General features: G+C 62.3%; 1 protein-coding gene across 1 annotated transcript; it reads left to right on the top strand.

The window, feature by feature from the left end:
- On the top strand, positions 1–26,881 carry LOC116438791 (hypoxia-inducible factor 3-alpha-like; the record flags this gene model as incomplete). The annotated part of the gene is made up of 10 exons (XM_032097788.1): positions 1–222; positions 2,687–2,823; positions 7,140–7,224; positions 11,016–11,125; positions 14,136–14,320; positions 15,055–15,161; positions 16,606–16,750; positions 21,992–22,125; positions 25,398–25,553; positions 26,865–26,881. Coding segments are annotated over 10 exons (1,298 nt in total), but the record flags the coding sequence as incomplete, so codon positions are not given.
- Between the last annotated feature and the right edge of the window lie 3 nt (positions 26,882–26,884).

Below are 26,884 nucleotides of genomic sequence, written 5' to 3'. Positions count from 1 at the left end.
GGGTTGAATTTTGGGGTCTCCCCCGCCCCAGGCCGACCCCCGAGGGCCGCCGGGAGCGCTCCCGGGACGCGGCGCGGTGCCGGCGGAGCCGCGAGGCCGAGGTGTTCGGGCAGCTGGCCCTGGCACTGCCCTTCGCCCGCGGGGTCAGCGCCCACCTGGACAAAGCGTCCATCATGCGCTTGACCATCAGCTACCTGCGCGTGCACCGCCTGCTGGCCGCGGGTGAGACCCCCCGGGACCAGCCCCCCCAAATAAAATCACCGGGACCCGGAACCCCCCAAAGTCACCGGGACCCCCCCCCAAATCTAGCGGATCTCCCCAAAGCCAGCAGGACCCCACTCAAATCCTCTGAGACCTCCCCAAGATTTCCCCCAAACCCATTGGGACCCCCCCAAATCCATCGGGAACCCCCCCAAAGCCATCGGACCCCCCCCCCCAAATCCATCGGATCTCCAAAAGCCACCAGGACCCCCCCAAAGCCACCGGGACCCCCCCCAAAGCCACCGGGACCCCCCCCCCAAATCCATCGGACCCCCCAAATCCATCGGGACCCCCCCAAATCCATCGGACCTCCCCAAAGCCACCAGGACCCCCCCAAAGCCACCGGGACCCCCCCCAAATCCATCGGACCCCCCAAAAATCAGCGGAACCCCCCAAAGTCACCGGGACCCCCCCAAATCCACCGAGACCCCCCCAAGACTCCCCCCAAACCCATTGGGACCCCCCAAAACCACCGGGACCCCCCCCCAAATCCATCAGACATCCCCAAAAATCAGCGAGACCCCCCCAAAATCACCAAGACCCCCCCCCCAAAATCCATCGGACCTCCCCAAAGCCAGCGGGACCCCCCCCAAAAGCCAGCGGGACCCCCAAAAATCCGCGGGACCCCCCCCAATCCATCGGACCCCCCAAAGCCAGCGGGACCCCCCCCAAAACCACCGGGACCCCCCCCCAAATCCATCAGACATCCCCAAAAATCAGCGGGACCCCCCAAAATCACCGGGACCCCCCCCAAATCCACCGAGACCCCCCCAAGATTCCCCCCAAACCCATTGGGACCCCCCAAATCCATCGGGACCCCCCCCCCCCCCTCAAATCCATCGGATCTCCCCAAAGCCACCGGGACCCCCCCAAAACCACCGGGACCCCCCCCCAAATCCATCAGACATCCCCAAAAATCAGCGAGACCCCCCCCAAAATCACCAAGACCCCCCCCAAATCCATCGGATCTCCCCAAAGCCAGCGGGACCCCCCCAAAAGCCAGCGGGACCCCCAAAAATCCGCGGGACCCCCCCCAATCCATCGGACCCCCCAAAGCCAGCGGGACCCCCCCAAAACCACTGGGACCCCCCCCAAATCCATCAGACATCCCCAAAAATCAGCGAGACCCCCCCAAAATCACCAAGACCCCCCCCAAAATCCATCGGACCCCCCCAAAGCCACCGGGACCCCCCCCAAATCCATCGGACCCCCCAAAAATCAGCGGAACCCCCCAAAGTCACCGGGACCCCCCCAAATTCACCGAGACCCCCCCAAGACTCCCCCCAAACCCATTGGGACCCCCCAAATCCATTGGGACCCCCCCCCCCCTCAAATCCATCGGATCTCCCCAAAGCCACCGGGACCCCCCCAAAACCACCGGGACCCCCCCCCAAATCCATCAGACATCCCCAAAAATCAGCGAGACCCCCCCCAAAGTCACCAAGACCCCCCCAAATCCATCGGATCTCCCCAAAGCCAGCGGGACCCCCCCCAAAACCACCGGGACCCCCCCCCCAAATCCATCAGACATCCCCAAAAATCAGCGAGACCCCCCCAAAATCACCAAGACCCCCCCCCCAAAATCCATCGGACCTCCCCAAAGCCAGCGGGACCCCCCCAAAAGCCAGCGGGACCCCCAAAAATCCGCGGGACCCCCCCCAATCCATCGGACCCCCCAAAGCCAGCGGGACCCCCCCAAAACCACCGGGACCCCCCCCAAATCCATCAGACATCCCCAAAAATCAGCGGGACCCCCCAAAATCACCGGGACCCCCCCCAAATCCACCGAGACCCCCCCAAGATTCCCCCCAAACCCATTGGGACCCCCCAATCCATCGGGACCCCCCCCCCCCCCAAATCCATCGGATCTCCCCAAAAATCAGTGGGACCCCCCCGCCCAAATCCATCGGACCCCCCCCAAATCCATCAGGACCCCCCTCAATCCACCGAGATCCCCCCAAGACTCCCCCCAAACCCACTGAGACCCCCCCAAATCCATCGAGACCCCTCCCCAAATCACTCAGGACCCTCCTGGAGTCCTCAGAACCCCCTCGGGACCCCCCCGGCTCCCCCAAAAGCCTCCCGGGACCCCCTCAGGACTCCCCAAATTCCCAGAGGGACCCCCCGGGACCCCCCTCCTCCCCTCCCCCATCTACTCCGGGGGCACCCCCAACCCCCTCCCCCCAAGGACCCTCCCCAGACCCCTGGGACCCCCCCCCACCTTTTTGAGGACCCCCCCCCCAAACACCCCCAGCCCCCTTTGAACCCCCCCCCCACCCCAAAAGGTGCCTGAACGGCCACACCCAAGGGGGGGGGGATGGGTTTTACCTGCAACCCCCCAAAACCCCCGACCCCCCCCGGGGACCCCCGACCCCCCCACCTTTTTGGGGACCCCCTGACGCCCCCCCTGGACCCCCCCCCGCAGGGGCGTGGGCGGCGGCGGCCGAGGCGGTGGACGGGTGTTACCTGCAGGCGCTGAGCGGCTTCGTGATGGTGCTGAGCGAGGGGGGGGACATGATTTACCTGTCCGAGAACGTCAGCCGCCTGCTGGGGCTCAGCCAGGTGCGGGGGGGGGCCCAAAAACCTCCGGGGGGGGGCAAAAAATCGGCGGGGGGAGCCTCAAAAAAATCCGTGGGGAGGGGCTCCAAAATCTGCCAGGGTGACCCGAAAAAATCCGCGGGGAGCGGCCCCAAAATCTGCCGGGGGAGCCTCAAAAAAATCCGTGGGGAGCGGCCCCAAAATCTGCCGGGGGAGCCTCAAAAAAATCCGTGGGGAGGGGCCCCAAAATCTGCCGGGAGTGACCCCAAAAATCTTCTGGGGGAGCCCCAAAAATCTGTCGGGGAGGGGCCCCAAAATCTGTCGGGGAGCGGCCCCAAAAATCTGTCAAGAAGGGCCCCGAAAAATCTGTCTGGGGGACCCCCAAAATCTGCCGGGGGAGCCCCAAAAAAATCCGTGGGGAGGGGCCCCAAAATCTGCCAGGGGTGACCCCAAAAAAAGTCCGTGGGGAGGGGCCCCAAAATCTGCCGGGAGTGACCCCAAAAATCTGTCTGGGGGGGGTCAGGAGTCTGTCGGGGAGGGGCCCAAATTTGCGGGGGGAGCCCCAAAAAAATCCGTGGGGAGGGGCCCCAAAATCTGCCGGGAGTGACCCCAAAAAATCTGTCTGGGGGGGGTCAGGAATCTGTCGGGGAGGGGCCCCGAAATCTGCTGGGGGAGCCCCAAAAAAATCCGTGGGGAGGGGCCCCAAAATCTGCCGGGAGTGACCCCAAAAATCTGTCTGGGGGACCCCCAAAATCTGCCGGGGGAGCCTCAAAAAAATCCGTGGGGAGGGGCCCCAAAATCTGCCAGGGGTGACCCCAAAAAATCTGTCCGGGGGGGTCAGGAATCTGTGGGGGAGGGGCCCCAAATGTGCGGGGGGAGCCCCAAAAAAATCCGTGGAGAGGGGCCCCAAAATCTGCTGGGGGAGCCCCAAAAAAATCCGTGGGGAGGGGCTCCAAAATTTGCCGGGGGAGCCTCAAAAAAATCCGTGGGGAGGGGCCCCAAAATCTGCCAGGGGTGACCCCAAAAAAAAATCCGTGGGGAGGGGCCCCAAAATCTGCCAGGGGTGACCCCAAAAAATTTGTCTGGGGGGGGTCAGGAATCTGTCGGGGAGGGGCCCCGAAATCTGCTGGGGGAGCCCCAAAAAAAATCCGTCGGGAGGGGCCCCAAAATCTGCCGGGAGTGACCCCAAAAATCTGTCTGGGGGACCCCCAAAATCTGCCGGGGGAGCCTCAAAAAAATCCGTGGGGAGGGGCCCCAAAATCTGCCAGGGGTGACCCCAAAAAATCTGTCCGGGGGGGTCAGGAATCTGTGGGGGAGGGGCCCCAAATGTGCGGGGGGAGCCCCAAAAAAATCCGTCGGGAGGGGCCCCAAAATCTGCTGGGGGAGCCCCAAAAAAATCCGCGGGGAGGGGCCCCAAAATTTGCTGGGGGAGTCTCAAAAAAATCCGCGGGGAGGGGCCCCAAAATTTGCTGGGGGAGTCTCAAAAAATTCCGTGGGGAGGGGCCCCAAAATTTGCCGGGGGAGCCTCAAAAAAATCCGCGGGGAGGGGCCCCAAAATCTGCCGGGAGTGACCCCAAAAATCTGTCTGGGGGGGTCAGGAATCTGTCGGGGAGGGGCCCCAAAATCTGTCGGGGAGCGGCCCCAAAAATCTGTCAAGAAGGGCCCCGAAAAATCTGTCTGGGGGACCCCCAAAATCTGCCGGGGGAGCCCCAAAAAAATCCGTGGGGAGGGGCCCCAAAATCTGCCAGGGGTGACCCCAAAAAAAATCCGTGGGGAGGGGCCCCAAAATCTGCCGGGAGTGACCCCAAAAATCTGTCTGGGGGGGGTCAGGAGTCTGTCGGGGAGGGGCCCAAATTTGCGGGGGGAGCCCCAAAAAAATCCGTCGGGAGGGGCCCCAAAATCTGCCAGGGGTGACCCCAAAAATCTGTCAGGGGGGGGTCAGGAATCTGTCGGGGAGCGGCCCCAAAATCTGCCGGGGGAGCCTCAAAAAAATCCGTGGGGAGGGGCCCCAAAATCTGCCGGGAGTGACCCCAAAAATCTTCTGGGGGAGCCCCAAAAATCTGTCGGGGAGGGGCCCCAAAATCTGTCGGGGAGCGGCCCCAAAAATCTGTCAAGAAGGGCCCCGAAAAATCTGTCTGGGGGACCCCCAAAATCTGCCGGGGGAGCCCCAAAAAAATCCGTGGGGAGGGGCCCCAAAATCTGCCAGGGGTGACCCCAAAAAAAGTCCGTGGGGAGGGGCCCCAAAATCTGCCGGGAGTGACCCCAAAAATCTGTCTGGGGGGGGTCAGGAGTCTGTCGGGGAGGGGCCCAAATTTGCGGGGGGAGCCCCAAAAAAATCCGTGGGGAGGGGCCCCAAAATCTGCTGGGGGAGCCCCAAAAAAATCCGTGGAGAGGGGCCCCAAAATCTGCCAGGGGTGACCCCAAAAAATCTGTCTGGGGGGGGTCAGGAATCTGTCGGGGAGGGGCCCCGAAATCTGCTGGGGGAGCCCCAAAAAAATCCGTCGGGAGGGGCCCCAAAATCTGCCGGGAGTGACCCCAAAAATCTGTCTGGGGGACCCCCAAAATCTGCCGGGGGAGCCTCAAAAAAATCCGTGGGGAGGGGCCCCAAAATCTGCCAGGGGTGACCCCAAAAAATCTGTCCGGGGGGGTCAGGAATCTGTGGGGGAGGGGCCCCAAATGTGCGGGGGGAGCCCCAAAAAAATCCGTGGAGAGGGGCCCCAAAATCTGCTGGGGGAGCCCCAAAAAAATCCGTGGGGAGGGGCCCCAAAATCTGCCGGGGGAGCCTCAAAAAAATCCGTGGGGAGCGGCCCCAAAATCTGTCGGGGGGAGCCCCAAAAAAATCCGTCGGGAGCGGCCCCAAAATTTGCTGGGGGAGCCTCAAAAAAATCCGTGGGGAGCGGCCCCAAAATTTGCTGGGGGAGTCTCAAAAAAATCCGTGGGGAGCGGCCCCAAAATTTGCTGGGGGAGCCCCAAAAAAATCCGTGGGGAGGGGCCCCAAAATCTGCCGGGGGAGCCTCAAAAAAATCCGTGGGGAGCGGCCCCAAAATCTGTCGGGGGGAGCCCCAAAAAAATCCGTGGGGAGCGGCCCCAAAATTTGCTGGGGGAGCCTCAAAAAAATCCGTGGGGAGCGGCCCCAAAATTTGCTGGGGGAGTCTCAAAAAAATCCGTGGGGAGCGGCCCCAAAATTTGCTGGGGGAGCCCCAAAAAAATCCGTGGGGAGGGGCCCCAAAATTTGCTGGGGGAGCCCCAAAAAAATCCGTCGGGAGGGGCCCCAAAATCTGCTGGGGGAGCCCCAAAAAATTCCGTGGGGAGGGGCCCCAAAATCTGCTGGGGGAGTCTCAAAAAAATCCGCGGGGAGGGGCCCCAAAATCTGCTGGGGGAGTCTCAAAAAAATCCGCGGGGAGGGGCCCCAAAATCTGCCAGGGGTGACCCCAAAAATCTGTCTGGGGGGGGTCAGGAATCTGTCGGGGAGGGGCCCCAAATCTGCGGGGGGAGCCCCAAAAATCTTCGGGGGAGCCCCAAAATTTGCGGGGGGAGCCCCAAAAATCTTCGGGGGAGCCCCAAAATTTGCGGGGGGAGCCCCAAAAATCTTCGTGGGAGGGGCCCCAAAATCTTCGGGGGAGGGGCCCCAAAATCTGTCGGGGAGCCCCAAAATCTGCCGGGGGAGCCCCAAAATCTGCCGGGGGAGCCCCAAAAATCTGTCGGAGAGCCCGAAAATCTTCGGGGGAGCCCCAAAATTTGCGGGGGGAGCCCCAAAAATCTGCGGGGGGAGCCCGAAAATCTGTCGGGGAGCCCGAAAATCTTCGGGGGAGCCCCAAAATCTGTCGGGGAACCCGAAAATCTTCGGGGGAGCCCCAAAATCTTCGTGGGAGGGGCCCCAAAATCTGTCGGGGAGCCCCAAAATCTGTCGGGGAGCCCCAAAAATCTGCTGGGGGAGGGGCCCCAAAATCTGTCGGGGAGCCCGAAAATCTTCGGGGGAGCCCCAAAATCTGTCGGGGAACCCGAAAATCTGTCGGGGAGCCCCAAAAATCTGCTGGGGGAGGGGCCCCAAAATCTGTCGGGGAGCCCCAAAATCTTCGGGGGAGCCCCAAAATCTTCGTGGGAGGGGTCCCAAAATCTGTCGGGGAGCCCCAAAATCTGCGGGGGGAGCCCCAAAAACCTTCGTGGGAGGGGCCCCAAACCCTTTTGGCACCCCAAAAACCTTCGTGGGGGGGGGGGGTCCCAAAATTCTTCAATGCCCCAATACCGAGGTGGGGGAGGGGGGGAGGGGTCCGGGCACCCCAAAATTGGAGCTGGGACCCCCCCGGACCCCCCCAAAAATGCGCCCCCCCCCCCCCCAGCTGGAGCTGATCGGGCACAGCGTCTTCGACTTCGTGCACCCCTGCGACCACGAGGAGCTGCAGGACGTGCTCAGCCCCCGCCAGGGTGAGACCCCTCCCCAAATTAACCCCACCCCCCCAAAAAAAATCCCCCCGGGATCCCCAAAATCAGCCCTGAGCCGCTGTCAGGGTGAGACCCCTCCCCAAATTAACCCGCCCCAAAAAATACCCCCAAATCATCCCTGAGATCCTGTCAGGGTGAGACCCCTCCCCAAATTAACCCCCCCGGGACCCCCAAAAATCCCCCCGGGATCCCCAAAATCAGCCCTGAGACCCCTCCCCAAATTAACCCCACCCCCACCCCCAAAAAAAATCCCCCCGGGATCCCCAAAATCAGCCCTGAGCCGCTGTCAGGGTGAGACCCCTCCCCAAATTAACCCGCCCCAAAAAATACCCCCAAATCATCCCCCAATACCCCCAAAATCATCCCTGAGATCCTGTCAGGGTGAGACCCCTCCCCAAATTAACCCCACCCCCACCCCCAAAAAAAATCCCCCCGGGATCCCCAAAATCAGCCCTGAGACCCCTCCCCAAATTAACCCCACCCCCACCCCCAAAAAAAAATCCCCCCGGGATCCCCAAAATCAGCCCTGAGACCCCTCCCCAAATTAACCCCCCCCCCCCCCCCCAAAAAAAATCCCCCCGGGATCCCCAAAATCAGCCCTGAGCCGCTGTCAGGGTGAGACCCCTCCCCAAATTAACCCGCCCCAAAAAATACCCCCAAATCATCCCCCAATACCCCCAAAATCATCCCTGAGATCCTGTTAGGGTGAGACCCCTCCCCAAATTAACCCCCCCGGGACCCTCCCCAAAATCAGCCCTGAGCCGCTGTCAGGGTGAGACCCCTCCCCAAATTAACCCCCCCGGGACCCCCAAAAATCCCCCCGGGATCCCCAAAATCAGCCCTGAGACCCCTCCCCAAATTAACCCCACCCCCACCCCCAAAAAAAAATCCCCCCGGGATCCCCAAAATCAGCCCTGAGACCCCTCCCCAAATTAACCCCACCCCCACCCCCAAAAAAAATCCCCCCGGGATCCCCAAAATCAGCCCTGAGAGCCTGTTTGGGTGAGACCCCTCCCCAAATTAACCCCACCCCCCCAAAAAAAATCCCCCCGGGATCCCCAAAATCAGCCCTGAGCCGCTGTTAGGGTGAGACCCCTCCCCAAATTAACCCGCCCCAAAAAATACCCCCAAATCATCCCCCAATACCCCCAAAATCATCCCTGAGATCCTGTCAGGGTGAGACCCCTCCCCAAATTAACCCCCCCGGGACCCCCAAAAATCCCCCCGGGATCCCCAAAATCAGCCCTGAGACCCCTCCCCAAATTAACCCCACCCCCACCCCCAAAAAAAATCCCCCCGGGATCCCCAAAATCAGCCCTGAGACCCCTCCCCAAATTAACCCCACCCCCACCCCCAAGAAAAATCCCCCCGGGATCCCCAAAATCAGCCCTGAGACCCCTCCCCAAATTAACCCCACCCTCACCCCCAAAAAAAATCCCCCCGGGATCCCCAAAATCAGCCCTGAGATCCTGTTTGGGTGAGACCCCTCCCCAAATTAACCCCACCCCCCCAAAAAATCCCGCGGGGGGAGCGCTCGGGGCGCAGCTTCTCCCTGCGCATGAAGAGCACCCTGAGCCCCCCAAATCCTGGGATTTCCCCCCAAATCCTGGGATATCCCAAATCCTGGGACCCCTCCCCAAATCCTGGGACCCCCCTGACCCTTGTGACCCCCCCAGGGGGTCCCCGGCGGCGGGGGGAGCGCTCGGGGCGCAGCTTCTCCCTGCGCATGAAGAGCACCCTGAGCCCCCCAAATCCTGGGATTTCCCCCCAAATCCTGGGATATCCCAAATCCTGGGACCCTCCCCCAAATCCTGGGACCCCCCCCAAATAATCCTGGGACCCCCTTGGACCCCCTGTGACCCCCCTCGACCCCCCCAGGGGGTCCCCGGCGGCGGGGGGAGCGCTCGGGGCGCAGCTTCTCCCTGCGCATGAAGAGCACCCTGAGCCCCCCAAATCCTGGGATTTCCCCCCAAATCCTGGGATATCCCAAATCCTGGGACCCCTCCCCCAAATCCTGGGACCCCCCCCCAAATCCTGGGACCCCCCTGACCCTCCCCGACCCCCCCAGGGGGTCCCCGGCGTCGGGGGGAGCGCTCGGGGCGCAGCTTCTCCCTGCGCATGAAGAGCACCCTGAGCCCCCCAAATCCCGGGATTTCCCCCCAAATCCTGGGATATCCCAAATCCTGGGACCCCTCCCCAAATTTCTGGGACCCCTCCCCCAAATCCTGGGACCCGCTTGGACCCCCTGTGACCCTCCCCGACCCCCCCAGGGGGTCCCCGGCGGCGGGGGGAGCGCTCGGGGCGCAGCTTCTCCCTGCGCATGAAGAGCACCCTGAGCCTCCCAAATCCTGGGATTTCCCCCCAAATCCTGGGATATCCCAAATCCTGGGACCCCTCCCCAAATCCTGGGACCCCCCCCCAAATCCTGGGACCCCCCTGACCCTTGTGACCCCCCCAGGGGGTCCCCGGCGGCGGGGGGAGCGCTCGGGACGCAGCTTCTCCCTGCGCATGAAGAGCACCCTGAGCCCCCCAAATCCCTGGGATTTCCCCCCAAATCCTGGGATATCCCAAATCCTGGGACCCCTCCCCAAATCCTGCGACCCTCCCCCAAATCCTGGGACCCCCTTGGACCCCCTGTGACCCCCCTCGACCCCCCCAGGGGGTCCCCGGCGGCGGGGGGAGCGCTCGGGGCGCAGCTTCTCCCTGCGCATGAAGAGCACCCTGAGCCCCCCAAATCCCGGGATTTCCCCCCAAATCCTGGGATATCCCAAATCCTGGGACCCCTCCCCAAATCCTGCGACCCTCCCCCAAATCCTGGGACCCCCTTGGACCCCCTGTGACCCCCCTCGACCCCCCCAGGGGGTCCCCGGCGGCGGGGGGAGCGCTCGGGGCGCAGCTTCTCCCTGCGCATGAAGAGCACCCTGAGCCCCCAAATCCCGGGATTTCCCCCCAAATCCTGGGATATCCCAAATCCTGGGACCCTCCCCCAAATCCTGGGACCCCCCCCCCAAATCCTGGGACCCCCCTGACCCTCCCCGACCCCCCCAGGGGGTCCCCGGCGTCGGGGGGAGCGCTCGGGGCGCAGCTTCTCCCTGCGCATGAAGAGCACCCTGAGCCCCCCAAATCCCGGGATTTCCCCCCAAATCCTGGGATATCCCAAATCCTGGGACCCTCCCCCAAATCCTGCGACCCTCCCCCAAATCCTGGGACCCCCTTGGACCCCCTGTGACCCCCCTCGACCCCCCCAGGGGGTCCCCGGCGGCGGGGGGAGCGCTCGGGGCGCAGCTTCTCCCTGCGCATGAAGAGCACCCGGACTCCCCAAATCCTGGGATTTCCCCCCAAATCCTGGGATATCCCAAATCCTGGGACCCCTCCCCCAAATCCTGGGACCCCCCTGACCCTTGTGGCCCCCCCAGGGGGTCCCCGGCGGCGGGGGGAGCGCTCGGGGCGCAGCTTCTCCCTGCGCATGAAGAGCACCCTGAGCCCCCCAAATCCTGGGATTTCCCCCCAAATCCTGGGATATCCCAAATCCTGGGACCCCTCCCCAAATCCTGCGACCCTCCCCCAAATCCTGGGACCCCCCTGACCCTCCCCGACCCCCCCAGGGGGTCCCCGGCGTCGGGGGGAGCGCTCGGGGCGCAGCTTCTCCCTGCGCATGAAGAGCACCCTGAGCCCCCCAAATCCTGGGATTTCCCCCCAAATCCTGGGATATCCCAAATCCTGCGACCCTCCCCCAAATCCTGGGACCCCCCTGACCCTTGTGACCCCCCCAGGGGGTCCCCGGCGGCGGGGGGAGCGCTCGGGGCGCAGCTTCTCCCTGCGCATGAAGAGCACCCTGACCGGGCGCGGGCGCTGCCTCAACCTCAAAGCGGCGTCCTGGAAGGTGGGGGGGGGACACGGGGGGGACATTTGGGGGATTTTGGGGACATTCGGGGGATTTTGGGGGGTTTTGGGGACATTTGGGGGACTTTGGGGGCATTCCAGGGGACATTTGGGGACATTGGGGGGACATTTGGGGGGACATTTGGGGGTTATGGGGGACATTTGGGGGATATTGGGGGACATTTGGGGACATTTGGGGGATATTGGGGGACATTTGGGGACATTTTGGGGAACATTTGGGGACATTTGGGGGGTTTGGGGGACATTTTGGGGACATTTGGGGGTTTTGGGGGTAAATTTAGGGGGACATTGGGGATATTGGGGGGACATTTGGGGGGGCATTTGGGGGGTTTGGGGGACATTTGGGGGATATTGGGGGACATTTGGGGACATTTGGGGGGTTTGGGGGACATTTTGGGGACATTTGGGGGGTTTTGGGGTAAATTTAGGGGGACATTGGGGATATTGGGGGGACATTTGGGGGGGCATTTGGGGGGTTTTGGGGACATTTGGGGGATATTGGGGCACATTTGGGGACATTTGGGGGGGTTGGGGACATTTTGGGGACATTTGGGGGGTTTTGGGGTAAATTTAGGGGGACATTGGGGATATTGGGGGACATTTGGGGGGTTTTGGGGACATTTGGGGGATATTGGGGAACATTTGGGGGGTTTGGGGGACATTGGGGACATTTGGGGACATTTGGGGGGTTTTGGGGACATTTGGGGAATATTGGGGGACATTTGGGGACATTTTGGGGGGTTTAGGGGACATTTTGGGGACATTTGGGGGGTTTTGGGGTAAATTTAGGGGGACATCGGGGATATTGGGGGACATTTGGGAACATTTGGGGGGTTTGGGGGACATTTTGGGGACATTTGGGGGGTTTTGGGGTAAATTTAGGGGGACATCGGGGATATTGGGGAACATTTGGGGACATTTGGGGGGTTTGGGGGACATTTTGGGGACATTTGGGGGGTTTTGGGGTAAATTTAGGGGGACGTCGGGGATATTAGAGGGCACATTTGGGGACATTTGGGGGGTTTTGGGGACATTTGGGGGATATTGGGGAACATTTGGGGGGTTTGGGGGACATTGGGGACATTTGGGGACATTTGGGGGACATTTGGGGACATTTGGGGTAAATTTAGGGGGACATTTGGGGAATATTGGGGGACATTTAGGGACATTTTGGGGGGTTTGGGGGACATTTTGGGGACATTTGGGGGGTTTTGGGGTAAATTTAGGGGGACATCGGGGATATTGGGGGACATTTGGGAACATTTGGGGGGTTTGGGGGACATTTTGGGGACATTTGGGGGGTTTTGGAGTAAATTTAGGGGGACATTGGGGATATTGGGGAACATTTGGGGACATTTGGGGGGTTTGGGGGACATTTTGGGGACATTTGGGGGGTTTTGGGGTAAATTTAGGGGGACATTGGGGATATTGGGGGACATTTGGGGACATTTGGGGGGTTTGGGGGACATTTGGGGGATATTGGGGAACATTTGGGGACATTTGGGGGGGTTGGGGACATTTTGGGGACATTTGGGGTGGTTTTGGGGTAAATTTAGGGGGACATTGGGGATATTGGGGGACATTTGGGGGGGCATTTGGGGGGTTTGGGGGACATTTGGGGGATATTGGGGAACATTTGGGGACATTTGGGGGGTTTGGGGGACATTTTGGGGACATTTGGGGGGTTTTGGGGTAAATTCCGAGGGGTTCCTTGGGGATTCCAGGAGGGATCCCAGGGATGATTCCGGGGTGATTTCGGGGGGGATCCCCAGGAAATTTCGGGGCGATCCCCGGGGGGTTTTGGGGGTAAATTCCGAGGGGATTCCTTGGACATTTCGGGGTGGATCCCCAGGAAGTTTCGGGAGGGTTCCGGGCGGGGTTTTGGGGTAAATTCCGGGGGATTCCTTGGGGATTCCGGGGGGGATCTCCAGGGGTGATTTCGGGGTGATTCCGGGGGGGATCCCCAGGAAATTTCGGGATGATCCTGGGGGGGGGTTTGGGGTAAATTCCGAGGGGATTCCTTGGGCATTTCGGGGGGGATCCCCAAGAAATTTCGGGGCGATCCCGGGAGCGGTTTTTGGGGTAAATTCCGGGGGGTTCCTTGGGGATTCCAGGAGGGATCCCCAGGGGTGATTTCGGGGTGATTCCGGGGGGGATCCCGAGGAAATTTTGGGGCGATCCCGGGGGGTTTTGGGGGTAAATTCCGAGGGGATTCCTTGGGCATTCCGGGGGGGATCCCCAGGAAATTTCGGGAGGGTTCCGGGCGGGGTTTTGGGGTAAATTCCGAGGGGTTCCTTGGGGATTCCGGGGGGGATCCCCAGGGGTGATTTCGGGGTGATTCCGGGGGGGATCCCCAGGAAATTTCGGGATGATCCTGGGGGGGGGTTTGGGGTAAATTCCGAGGGGAATCCCCAGGAAATTTCGGGGTGGTTCTGGGGGGGTTTTGGGGGTAAATTCCTTGGGGTTCCTTGGGCATTCCGGGGGGGATCCCCAGGAAATTTCGGGGCGATCCCGGGGGTTTTTGGGATAAATTCCGAGGGGATTCCTTGGACATTTCGGGGGGGATCCCCAGGAAGTTTCGGGAGGGTTCCGGGCGGGGTTTTGGGGTAAATTCCGAGGGGTTCCTTGGGGATTCCGGGGGGGATCTCCAGGGGTGATTCCGGGGGGGATCCCCAGAAAGTTTCGGGAGGGTTCCGGGCGGGGTTTTGGGGTAAATTCCGGGGGATTCCTTGGGGATTCCGGGGGGGATCCCCAGGGGTGATTCCGGGGGGGATCCCCAGGAAATTTCGGGGCGATCCCGGGGGTTTTGGGGGTAAATTCCGAGGGGATTCCTTGGGCATTCCGGGGGGGATCCCCAGGAAGTTTCGGGAGGGTTCCGGGAGGGGTTTTGGGTTAAATTCCTCGGGGATTCCTTGGACATTTCGGGGTGGGGATTTTTTTTGGCACCCCCTCCCCTCCCTGACCGTGCCCCCCCCACCCCGTCCCCGAAGGTTCTGCACTGCGCCGGGCACATGCGGACGTACGCGGGGGCGGGGGGCGGCGACCCCCCCCTGCGCTGCCTGGTGCTGATCTGCGAGGCCATCCCGCACCCCGGGGCCATCGAGGCCCCGCTGGGCTCGGGCACCGTCCTCACTCGCCACTCCATGGACATGAAGTTCACCTACTGCGACGACAGGTGGGGGGGGGGCGAGGGGGGCAAAAAAAAAAAAACCCTCCGGGGCCCCCTCCCCCCCCCCCGGGACCCCCCCATTGTGGACCTGTTACACCCCACAAAGCCGGCACGCCCCAAATCCCCACAAATCGCCCAAAATTCGGCAGTCCTGGACACCCCAAATCCTCCAAATCCCCCAAAATCCGCACTCCCAGACTCCCTAAATGCCCCCAAAACCCCGGGGCCCCCCCATTGTGAACCCGTTACACCCCACAAAGCCGGCGCCCCACAAATCCCCCAAAACTCGGCACTCCCGCCCACCCCAAATCCTCCAAATCCCCCAAAATCTGCACTCCCAGACTCCCCAAATCCCCTAAATCGCCCCAAAACCTCGGACCCCCCCATTGTGAACCCGTTACACCCCACAAATCCAGCACCCCACAAATCCCCACAAATCCCCCAAAACTCGGCACTCCCAGCCACCCCAAATCCTCCAAATCCCCCAAAATCCGCACTCCCAGACTCCCCAAATCCCCTAAATCCCCCCAAAACCCCGGGACCCCCCCATGGTGAACCCGTTACACCCCACAAATCCAGCACCCCCCAAAATCCCCCAAAACTCAGCACCCCAAATTCCCTCCAAACCCCCCCAAACTGGCCCAAAATTCGATATTTTTTTGGGGGTGCGGGGTCGGAGCGATGTTGGGGTGCCCCCCTGAGGGTTTTGGGGTGCCCCCCATGACGGTTTTGGGGTGCAGGATTGGGGAGGTGGCCGGGTACCACCCCGAGGAGCTTTTGGGGTGTTCCCTCTACGAGTTCGTCCACGCGCTTGACTCCAACACCCTGAGCCGGAGCGTCCACACCCGTGAGTGCCCCGAACCCCCAAAATCCACCCGGGGAACCCCCAAAATCTGTTGGGGAACCCCCAAAATATCCACCTGGGAATCCCAAAATATCCGCTGGGAAATCCCCTACGATGTTTACCCGGGAATGCCAAAATCCGCGCGAGGAAGGCTCAAATCCGCCCCGGAATCCCCAAATCTGCCTGGGAACCCCAAAATCCACCCCGAAATCCCAAAATCTGCCTGGGAACCCCAATATCCACCCCGAAATCCCAAAATCTGCCTGGGAACCCCAATATCCACCCCGGGACAGCCCTGGGAACCCCAAAATCTGCCTGGGAACCCCAATATCCACCCCGAAATCCCAAAATCTGCCTGGGAACCCCAATATCCACCCCGGGACAGCCCTGGGAACCCCAGTATCCACCCCGGAATCCCAAAATCTGCCTGGGAACCCCAAAATCCACCCCGAAATCCCAAAATCTGCCTGGGAACCCCAATATCCACCCCGGGACAGCCCTGGGAACCCCAGTATCCACCCCGGAATCCCAAAATCTGCCTGGGAACCCCAAAATCCACCCCGAAATCCCAAAATCTGCCTGGGAACCCCAATATCCACCCCGGGACAGCCCTGGGAACCCCAGTATCCACCCCGGAATCCCAAAATCTGCCTGGGAACCCCAAAATCCACCCCGGAATCCCAAAATCTGCCTGGGAACCCCAAAATCCACCCCGGGACAGCCCTGGGAACCCCAGTATCCACCCCGGAATCCCAAAATCTGCCTGGGAACCCCAAAATCCACCCCGAAATCCCAAAATCTGCCTGGGAACACAAATATCCACCCCGGGACAGCCCTGGGAACCCCAATATCCACCCCGGAATCCCAAAATCTGCCTGGGAACCCCAATATCCACCCCGGACAGCCCTGGGCACCCCAAATCCCCCCTGAACACCCCAAATACCCCCTCGGGACACCCCTGGACACCCCAAATCCCCCCTCAACACCCCAAATCCCCCCTGAACACCCCTGAGAACCCCAAATCCCCCCTGAACACCCCAAATACCCCCTCGGGACACCCCTGGACACCCCAAATCCCCCCTGAACACCCCAAATACCCCCTCGGGACACCCCTGGGCACCCCAAATCCCCCCTGAACACCCCAAATACCCCCTCGGGACACCCCTGGACACCCCAAATCCCCCCTCAACACCCCAAATCCCCCCTGAACACCCCTGAGAACCCCAAATCCCCCCTGAACACCCCAAATACCCCCTCGGGACACCTCTGGACACCCCAAATCCCCCCTAAACACCCCAAATACCCCCTCGGGACACCCCTGGACACCCCAAATCCCCCCTGAACACCCCAAATCCTCCTCGGGACACCCCTGGGCACCCCAAATCCCCCCCGAGACACCCCTGGGCACCCCAAAACCCCCCTGAACACCCCAAATCCCCCCCCGCAGTGCTGAGCAAGGGCCAGGCGGTGACGAGCCAGTACCGGTTCCTGGCCAAGCGCGGGGGCTTCCTGTGGGCGCAGACCCAGGCCACCGTCATGGGCGGGGGTCGCGCCGCCCCCGAGGGCATCGTCTGCCTGCACTTCGTGCTCAGGTGGGCACCCGGGGGGCACCGGGGGGGCACAAGGGGCACAGGGGACATTGGGGACACGGGGAGGGGACATTGGGGGACATTGGGGGGGTCACAGGGGGCGTGGGGACACGGGCAGGGGACATTGGGGGACATTGGGCGGGGGTCGCGCCGCCCCCGAGGGCATCGTCTGCCTGCACTTCGTGCTCAGGTGGGCACCCGGGGGGCACCGGGGGGGCACAAGGGGCACAGGGGGACACGGGCAGGGGACATTGGGGGACATTGGGGGGGTCACAGGGGGCGTGGGGATGGACATTGGGGGGGTCACAGGGGGCACTGGGGACATTGGGGACACGGGGAGGGGACATTGGGGGACATTGGGGGGTCACAGGGGGACATTGGGGACACGGGGAGGGGACATTGGGGGACATTGGGGGGGTCACAGGGAGTGTGGGGACACGGGGAGGGGACATTGGGGGGGCATTGGGGACACAGGGGGGCACGGGGGGGACATTGAGGGGGTCACAGGGGGCGTGGGGACACGGGCAGGGGACATTGGGGGACATTGGGCGGGGGTCGCGCCGCCCCCGAGGGCATCGTCTGCCTGCACTTCGTGCTCAGGTGGGCATGGGGGGCACCGGGGGGGCACAAGGGGCACAGGGGACATTGGGGACACGGGGAGGGGACATTGGGGGACACTGGGGGGGCCACAGGGGGCACGGGGGGACACGGGCAGGGGACATTGGGGGACATTGGGCGGGGGTCGCGCCGCCCCCGAGGGCATCGTCTGCCTGCACTTCGTGCTCAGGTGGGCATGGGGGGCACCGGGGGGGCACAAGGGGCACAGGGGGACACGGGGAGGGGACATTGGGGGACATTGGGGGGGTCACAGGGGGACATTGGGGACACGGGGAGGGGACATTGAGGGACATTGGGGGGTCACAGGGGGCGTGGGGACACGGGCAGGGGACATTGGGGGACATTGGGGGGTCACAGGGGGACATTGGGGACACGGGGAGGGGACATTGAGGGATATTGGGGGGGTCACAGGGGGCGTGGGGACACGGGCAGGGGACATTGGGGGACATTGGGGGGGTCACAGGGGGCGTGGGGACACGGGCAGGGGACATTGGGGGACATTGGGGGGGTCACAGGGGGCGTGGGGATGGACATTGGGGGGTCACAGGGGGCACAGGGGACATTGGGGACACGGGCAGGGGACATTGGGGGACATTGGGGGGGTCACAGGGGGCACGGGGACACGGGCAGGGGACATTGGGGGACATTGGGGGGGTCACAGGGAGTGTGGGGACACGGGGAGGGGACATTGGGGGGGCATTGGGGACACAGGGGGGCACGGGGGGGACATTGAGGGGGTCACAGGGGGCACGGGGGGACACGGGCAGGGGACATTGGGGGACATTGGGCGGGGGTCGCGCCGCCCCCGAGGGCATCGTCTGCCTGCACTTCGTGCTCAGGTGGGCATGGGGGGCACCGGGGGGGCACAAGGGGCACAGGGGGACACGGGGAGGGGACATTGGGGGACATTGGGGGGGTCACAGGGAGTGTGGGGACACGGGGAGGGGACATTGGGGGGGCATTGGGGGGGTCACAGGGGGACATTGGGGACACGGGGAGGGGACATTGGGGGACATTGGGGGGTCACAGGGGGCGTGGGGATGGACATTGGGGGGGTCACAGGGGGCACTGGGGACATTGGGGACACGGGGAGGGGACATTGGGGGACATTGGGGGGTCACAGGGGGACATTGGGGACACGGGGAGGGGACATTGGGGGACATTGGGGGGTCACAGGGGGACATTGGGGACACGGGGAGGGGACATTGGGGGACATTGGGGGGGTCACAGGGGGCGTGGGGATGGACATTGGGGGGGTCACAGGGGGCACTGGGGACATTGGGGACACGGGGAGGGGACATTGGGGGACATTGGGGGGTCACAGGGGGCACGGGGACACGGGCAGGGGACATTGGGGGACATTGGGGGGGTCACAGGGAGTGTGGGGACACGGGGAGGGGACATTGGGGGACATTGGGGGGGTCACAGGGAGTGTGGGGACACGGGGAGGGGACATTGGGGGACATTGGGGGGTCACAGGGGGCACTGGGGACATTGGGGACACGGGGAGAGGACATTGGGGGACATTGGGGGGTCACAGGGGGACATTGGGGACACGGGCAGGGGACATTGGGGGACATTGGGGGGGTCACAGGGGGACATTGGGGACACGGGCAGGGGACATTGGGGGACATTGGGGGGTCACAGGGAGTGTGGGGACACGGGGAGGGGACATTGGGGGACATTGGGGGGGTCACAGGGGGCGTGGGGATGGACATTGGGGGGGTCACAGGGGGCGTGGGGACACGGGGAGGGGACATTGGGGGACATTGGGGGGTCACAGGGGGCACGGGGACACGGGCAGGGGACATTGGGGGACATTGGGGGGGTCACAGGGAGTGTGGGGACACGGGGAGGGGACATTGGGGGACATTGGGGGGTCACAGGGGGCACGGGGACACGGGCAGGGGACATTGGGGGACATTGAGGGGGTCACAGGGGGCGTGGGGACACGGGCAGGGGACATTGGGGGACATTGGGCGGGGGTCGCGCCGCCCCCGAGGGCATCGTCTGCCTGCACTTCGTGCTCAGGTGGGCATGGGGGGCACCGGGGGGGCACAAGGGGCACAGGGGACATTGGGGACACGGGGAGGGGACATTGGGGGACACTGGGGGGGCCACAGGGGGCACGGGGGGACACGGGCAGGGGACATTGGGAGACATTGGGCGGGGGTCGCGCCGCCCCCGAGGGCATCGTCTGCCTGCACTTCGTGCTCAGGTGGGCATGGGGGGCACCGGGGGGGCACAAGGGGCACAGGGGACATTGGGGACACGGGGAGGGGACATTGGGGGACATTGGGGGGTCACAGGGGGACATTGGGGACACGGGGAGGGGACATTGGGGGACATTGGGGGGTCACAGGGGGACATTGGGGACACGGGCAGGGGACATTGGGGGGCATTGGGGGGTCACAGGGGGCACGGGGACACGGGGAGGGGACATTGGGGGACATTGGGGGGTCACAGGGGGACATTGGGGACACGGGGAGGGGACATTGGGGGACATTGGGGGGGTCACAGGGGGCACGGGGACACGGGGAGGGGACATTGGGGGACATTGGGGGGGTCACAGGGGGCGTGGGGACACGGGCAGGGGACATTGGGGGACATTGGGGGGTCACAGGGGGCACGGGGACACGGGCAGGGGACATTGGGGGACATTGGGGGGTCACAGGGGGACATTGGGGACACGGGGAGGGGACATTGGGGGACATTGGGGGGTCACAGGGGGCACGGGGGGACACGGGGAGGGGACATTGGGGGGGCATTGGGGACACAGGGGGGCACGGGGGTTTCATTGAGGGGGTCACAGGGGGCGTGGGGACACGGGCAGGGGACATTGGGGGACATTGGGCGGGGGTCGCGCCGCCCCCGAGGGCATCGTCTGCCTGCACTTCGTGCTCAGGTGGGCATGGGGGGCACCGGGGGGGCACAAGGGGCACAGGGGACATTGGGGACACGGGGAGGGGACATTGGGGGACACTGGGGGGGCCACAGGGGGCACGGGGGGACACGGGCAGGGGACATTGGGAGACATTGGGCGGGGGTCGCGCCGCCCCCGAGGGCATCGTCTGCCTGCACTTCGTGCTCAGGTGGGCATGGGGGGCACCGGGGGGGCACAAGGGGCACAGGGGACATTGGGGACACGGGGAGGGGACATTGGGGGACATTGGGGGGGTCACAGGGGGACATTGGGGACACGGGGAGGGGACATTGGGGGACATTGGGGGGTCACAGGGGGCACGGGGACACGGGCAGGGGACATTGGGGGACATTGGGGGGGTCACAGGGAGTGTGGGGACACGGGGAGGGGACATTGGGGGACATTGGGGGGGTCACAGGGGGCACTGGGGACATTGGGGACACGGGGAGGGGACATTGGGGGACATTGGGGGGGTCACAGGGGGCACGGGGACACGGGCAGGGGACATTGGGGGACATTGGGGGGTCACAGGGGGACATTGGGGACACGGGGAGGGGACATTGGGGGACATTGGGGGGGTCACAGGGGGCGTGGGGACACGGGGATGGACATTGAGGGATATTGGGGGGGTCACAGGGGGCGTGGGGATGGACATTGGGGGGGTCACAGGGGGCACTGGGGACATTGGGGACACGGGCAGGGGACATTGGGGGACATTGGGGGGTCACAGGGGGCACGGGGACACGGGCAGGGGACATTGGGGGACATTGGGGGGGTCACAGGGGGCGTGGGGACACGGGGAGGGGACATTGGGGGACATTGGGGGGGTCACAGGGGGCACTGGGGACATTGGGGACACGGGGAGGGGACATTGGGGGACATTGGGGGGTCACAGGGGGCACGGGGGGCACTTGGGGGGTCACAGGGGGCACCGGGGGGGTCACTGAGGGGACATTGAGGGGTCACAGGGGGCGTGGGGGACACGGGGAGGGGACATTGGGGGACATTGGGGGGGTCACAGGGGACACTGGGGGGGTCACTGAGGGGACATTGAGGGGATCCCAGGGGGCGTGGGGGGCACGGGGGGCACGGGGATGGACATTGGGGGGCACGGGGGGGTCACCGAGGGGATTTTGAGGGGACATTGAGGGGTCGCAGGGGGCACGGGGGCGTCACCGAGGGGATTTTGAGGGGACATTGAGGGGTCGCAGGGGGCACGGGGGGGTCACCGAGGGGATTTTGAGGGGACATTGAGGGGTCGCAGGGGGCACGGGGGGGTCACCGAGGGGATTTTGAGGGGACATTGAGGGGTCGCAGGGGGCACGGGGGGGTCACCGAGGGGATTTTGAGGGGACATTGAGGGGTCGCAGGGGGCACGGGGGGGTCACCGAGGGGATTTTGAGGGGACATTGAGGGGTCGCAGGGGGCACGGGGGGGTCACCGAGGGGATTTTGAGGGGACATTGAGGGGTCGCAGGGGGCGTGGGGGGCCGGGGGGGGGGGGGGGGACACAGGGCGGGGGAGGGGAGGGGACAACATTGGGGAGGGGTCCCAGGGAGGGGGAAGGGAATGAACCCCCTCCCTCCCCCCCCAAATCCCACCCATCCCCTCCCCTAAATGTCCCCCCCGGAGAGGGGGGGGGGATTGGGGACCCCCAAAACCCCTTTTTGGGGGGGGGGTCTCGGGCTGACGCCCCCTCCCCAGCCGCGTGGAGCAGCGCGGGCTGGTGCTGTCCCTGGAGCAGACCCTGGAGCGGCGCGATTTGGGGAGGGGGCGTCGCCCCCCGGCCCCCACCCCCTCCAACGCCCCCCCGGACGCCGTGCTGGACCTGAGCCTGGGTGGGCACCAGTGGGGGAACTGGGAGAGACTGGGAGAGACTGGGAGAGACTGGGGGAGGGGGGGAGGGGGGGTTTGGGGGGGTCCTGGGGGGTTTTGGGGATTTTTTGGGGGGTCCCTCGCGCTCATCTCCACCAGGGGTGGGGGTGCTGGGGGTCCCGGAGTGGTTTTGGGGTGATTTTGGGGTGATTTTGGGTTTTTTTTCGGGTGGTCCTGGAGTGGTTTTGGGGTGATTTTGGGGGTTTTTTTCCTGGTGGTGCCGGAGTGGTTTTGGGGGCGTTTGTGGGGTGATTTTGGGTTTTTTTTCGGGTGGTCCTGGAGTGATTTTGGGGTGATTTTGGGGGTTTTTTTCCTGGTGGTGCCGGAGTGGTTTTGGGGGCGTTTGTGGGGTGATTTTGGGGTGATTTTGGGTTTTTTTTCGGGTGGTCCTGGAGTGATTTTGGGGTGATTTTGGGGGTTTTTTTCCTGGTGGTGCCGGAGTGGTTTTGGGGGCGTTTGTGGGGTGATTTTGGGTTTTTTTTCGGGTGGTCCTGGAGTGGTTTTGGGGTGATTTTGGGGGTTTTTTTCCTGGTGGTCCCGGAGTGGTTTTGGGGGCGTTTTTGGGGTGATTTGGGGTTTTTTTTCGGGTGGTCCTGGAGTGATTTTGGGGTGATTTTGGGGGGTTTTTTCCTGGTGGTGCCGGAGTGGTTTTGGGGGCGTTTGTGGGGTGATTTTGGGGTGATTTGGGGTTTTTTTTCGGGTGGTCCTGGAGTGATTTTGGGGTGATTTTGGGGGTTTTTTTCCTGGTGGTCCCGGAGTGGTTTTGGGGGCGTTTGTGGGGTGATTTTGGGGTGATTTTGGGGTTTTTTTTCGGGTGGTCCTGGAGTGATTTTGGGGTGATTTTGGGGGTTTTTTTCCTGGTGGTGCCGGAGTGGTTTTGGGGGCGTTTGTGGGGTGATTTTGGGGTGATTTTGGTTTTTTTTTCGGGTGGTCCTGGAGTGATTTTGGGGTGATTTTGGGGGTTTTTTTCCTGGTGGTGCCGGAGTGGTTTTGGGGGCGTTTGTGGGGTGATTTTGGGGTGATTTTGGTTTTTTTTTCGGGTGGTCCTGGAGTGATTTTGGGGGTTTTTTCCTGGTTGTCCCGGAGTGGCTTTGGTGGCATTTTTGGGGTGATTTTGGGATTTTTTCCCAGTTGTCCCGGAGTGGTTTTGGTGGCATTTTTGGGGTGATTTTGGGGTTTCTTCCGAGTTGTCCCTGAGTGGTTTTGGTGGCATTTTTGGGGTGATTTTGGGGTTTTTTCCCAGTTGTCCCTGAGTGGTTTTGGTGGCATTTTTGGGGTGACTTGGGGTTTTTTTCCCAATTGTCCCGGAGTGGTTTTGGGGCGATTTTTGGGGTGATTTTGGGGTTTTTTCCCAGTTGTCCCGGAGTGGTTTTGGGGGCATTTTTGGGGTGATTTTGGGGATTTTTTCCCAGTTGTCCCGGAGCGGTTTCGGTGGCATTTTTGGGGTGATTTGGGGATTTTTTCCCAGTTGTCCCGGAGTGGTTTCGGTGGCATTTTTGGGGTGATTTTGGGGTTTTTTCCCAGTTGTCCCGGAGTGCTTTTGGTGGCATTTTTGGGGTGATTTTGGGGTTTTTTCCCAGTTGTCCCGGAGTGCTTTTGGTGGCATTTTTGGGGTGATTTTGGGGGTTTTTTCCCAGTTGTCCCGGAGTGGTTTTGGTGGCATTTTTGGGGTGATTTGGGGATTTTTTCCCAGTTGTCCCGGAGCGGTTTCGGTGGCATTTTTGGGGTGATTTTGGGGATTTTTTCCCAGTTGTCCCGGAGTGGTTTTGGTGGCATTTTTGGGGTGATTTTGGGGTTTTTTTCCCAGTTGTCCCGGAGTGCTTTTGGTGGCATTTTTGGGGTGATTTGGGGGTTTTTTCCCAGTTGTCCCGGAGTGGTTCTGGGGGCGTTTTTGGGGTGATTTTGGGATTTTTTCCGAGTTGTCCCTGAGTGGTTTTGGTGGCATTTTTGGGGTGATTTTGGGGTTTTTTCGCAGTTGTCCCTGAGTGGTTTTGGTGGCATTTTTGGGGTGACTTGGGGTTTTTTTCCCAATTGTCCCGGAGTGCTTTTGGTGGCATTTTTGGGGTGATTTTGGGGTTTTTTCCCAGTTGTCCCGGAGTGGTTTTGGGGGCATTTTTGGGGTGATTTTGGGGTTTTTTCCCAGTTGTCCCGGAGCGCTTTTGGTGGCATTTTTGGGGTGATTTTGGGGTTTTTTCCCAGTTGTCCCGGAGTGGTTTTGGGGGCATTTTTGGGGTGATTTTGGGGTTTTTTCCCAGTTGTCCCGGAGCGCTTTTGGTGGCATTTTTAGGGTGATTTTGGGATTTTTTCCCAGTTGTCCCGGAGTGGTTTTGGTGGCATTTTTGGGGTGATTTGGGGGTTTTTTCCCAGTTGTCCCGGAGTGGTTTTGGTGGCATTTTTGGGGTGATTTGGGGATTTTTTCCCAGTTGTCCCGGAGCGGTTTCGGTGGCATTTTTGGGGTGATTTGGGGATTTTTTCCCAGTTGTCCCGGAGTGGTTTCGGTGGCATTTTTGGGGTGATTTTGGGGTTTTTTTCCCAGTTGTCCCGGAGTGCTTTTGGTGGCATTTTTGGGGTGATTTGGGGGTTTTTTCCCAGTTGTCCCGGAGTGCTTTTGGTGGCATTTTTGGGGTGATTTGGGGGTTTTTTCCCAGTTGTCCCGGAGCGCTTTTGGTGGCATTTTTAGGGTGATTTTGGGATTTTTTCCCAGTTGTCCCGGAGTGGTTTTGGTGGCATTTTTGGGGTGATTTTGGGGTTTTTTCCCAGTTGTCCCGGAGTGGTTTTGGGGGCATTTTTGGGGTGATTTTGGGGTTTTTTCGCAGTTGTCCCGGAGCGCTTTTGGTGGCATTTTTAGGGTGATTTTGGGATTTTTTCGCAGTTGTCCCGGAGTGGTTTTGGTGGCATTTTTGGGGTGATTTTGGGGGTTTTTTCCTGGTTGTCCCGGAGTGGTTTTGGTGGCATTTTTGGGGTGATTTGGGGGTTTTTTCCCAGTTGTCCCGGAGTGGTTTCGGTGGCATTTTTGGGGTGACTTGGGGTTTTTTTCCCAATTGTCCCGGAGCGGTTTCGGTGGCATTTTTGGGGTGATTTTGGGATTTTTTCCCTGGTTGTCCCGGAGTGGTTTTGGTGGCATTTTTGGGGTGATTTGGGGGTTTTTTCCCAGTTGTCCCGGAGTGGTTTTGGGGGCATTTTTGGGGTGATTTTGGGGTTTTTTCCGGGGCTCTCACTCTCTCATCCCCCCCAGGTGTGGGGGTCCCGGGGGTCCTGGCCTTCGTGCGCCCCTCGAATGTCCCCGAGGCCGCTCTGCAGAGGGACCCCCGGCGCTTCTGCTCCCCCGAGCTCGTCCGGCTCCTCGCCCCCATCTTCGACCCCCCCCCGGCGCCCCCCCCGCGCCGCCCCCGCAGCCCCTCCCCGGTTAGTGGAGGGGGGGGGAGGGTCCTCCCCAAAATTTTGGGCGTTTTTCGGGGTCTGGGGGGGTTTTTGAGGGAGTTCTGGGGTTTTTGGGGGGGGGGTTTGGGGGGGGTTGGAAAGATTTGGGGGGGTCTTTGGGGTCTGGGGGGGTTTTTGGGGGGTTTTGGGGGGATCTTGGAAAGGTTTGGGGGGTCTTTGGGGTCTGGGGGAGGTTTTGGGGGGTTTTGGGGGTTTTTTGGAGGGTTTTGGGGTCTTTGGGGTCTGGGGGGGTTTTTGGGGGGTTTTGGGGGGGTCTTGGAAAGGTTTGGGGGTTCTTTGGGGTCTGGGGGGTTTTTGGGGGGGTCTTGGAAAGGTTTGGGGGTTTTTTAGGGTCTGGAGGGGTTTTGGGGGGGGTTCTGGGGGGGCCTTGGGGGTCTCTGGGGGGTTCTTGGAAAGGTTTGGGGGGTGTTTGGGGTTTGGAGGGGTTTTGGGGGGGTTCTGGGGGGGTCTTTGTGGGGCTCTGGGGGGATCTTGGAAAGGTTTGGGGGTTCTTTGGGGTCTGGGGGGGTTTTGAGGGAGTTTTGGGGGGCCTTGGGGGGTTCTGGGGGGTCTCTGGTGGGTTTTGGGGGGGTCTTGGAAAGGTTTGGGGGTTCTTTGGGGTCTGGGGGGGTTTTGAGGGAGTTTTGGGGGGCCTTGGGGGGTTCTGGGGGGTCTCTGGTTGGTTTTGGGGGGGGTTAGAAAGGTTTGGGGGTTCTTTGTGGTCTGCGGGGTTTTTGGGGGGTTCTGGGTGGTCCTGGGGCGATTCCGGGGGGTCTCTGGTGGGTTTGGGGGGGGGTTAGAAAGGTTTGGGGGTTCTTTGGGGTCTGGAGGGGTTTTGGGGGGGTTCTGGGGGGTCTTGGGGGTCTCTGGGGGGTTCTTGGAAAGGTTTGGGGGGTGTTTGGGGTCTGGGGGGGTTTTGAGGGAGTTTTGGGGGGCCTTGGGGGGGTTCTGGGGGGATCTCTGGTGGGTTTTGGGGGGGGGTTAGAAAGGTTTGGGGGTTCTTTGGGGTCTGGGGGGGCTTGGGGGGGTTTTTGGGGGGGCCTTGGAAAGGTTTGGGGGATCTTTGGGGTCTGGGGGGGTTTGGGGGGGTTCTGGGGGGTCTTGGGGGTCTCTGGGGGGATCTTGGAAAGGTTTGGGGGTTCCTTGGGGTCTGGTGGGTTTTGGGGGGTTCTGGGGGGTTTTTGGGGGGCTCTGGGGGGGTCTCTTGGAAAGGTTTGGGGGTGTTCTGGCAGGATTGGGAGGGGTCTGGGGGTCTTTGGGGTTCTGGGGGGTCCTGGTAAAGCTGGGGGGGGGGTCTGAGGG

The sequence above is a fragment of the Corvus moneduloides genome, unplaced genomic scaffold (genome assembly GCF_009650955.1).
Source record: "Corvus moneduloides isolate bCorMon1 unplaced genomic scaffold, bCorMon1.pri scaffold_115_arrow_ctg1, whole genome shotgun sequence".
Taxonomy (NCBI): Eukaryota; Metazoa; Chordata; class Aves; order Passeriformes; family Corvidae; genus Corvus; species Corvus moneduloides.
Note: the sequence above shows the minus strand (reverse complement) of the source record. Positions and strands in the feature narration are given on the sequence as shown.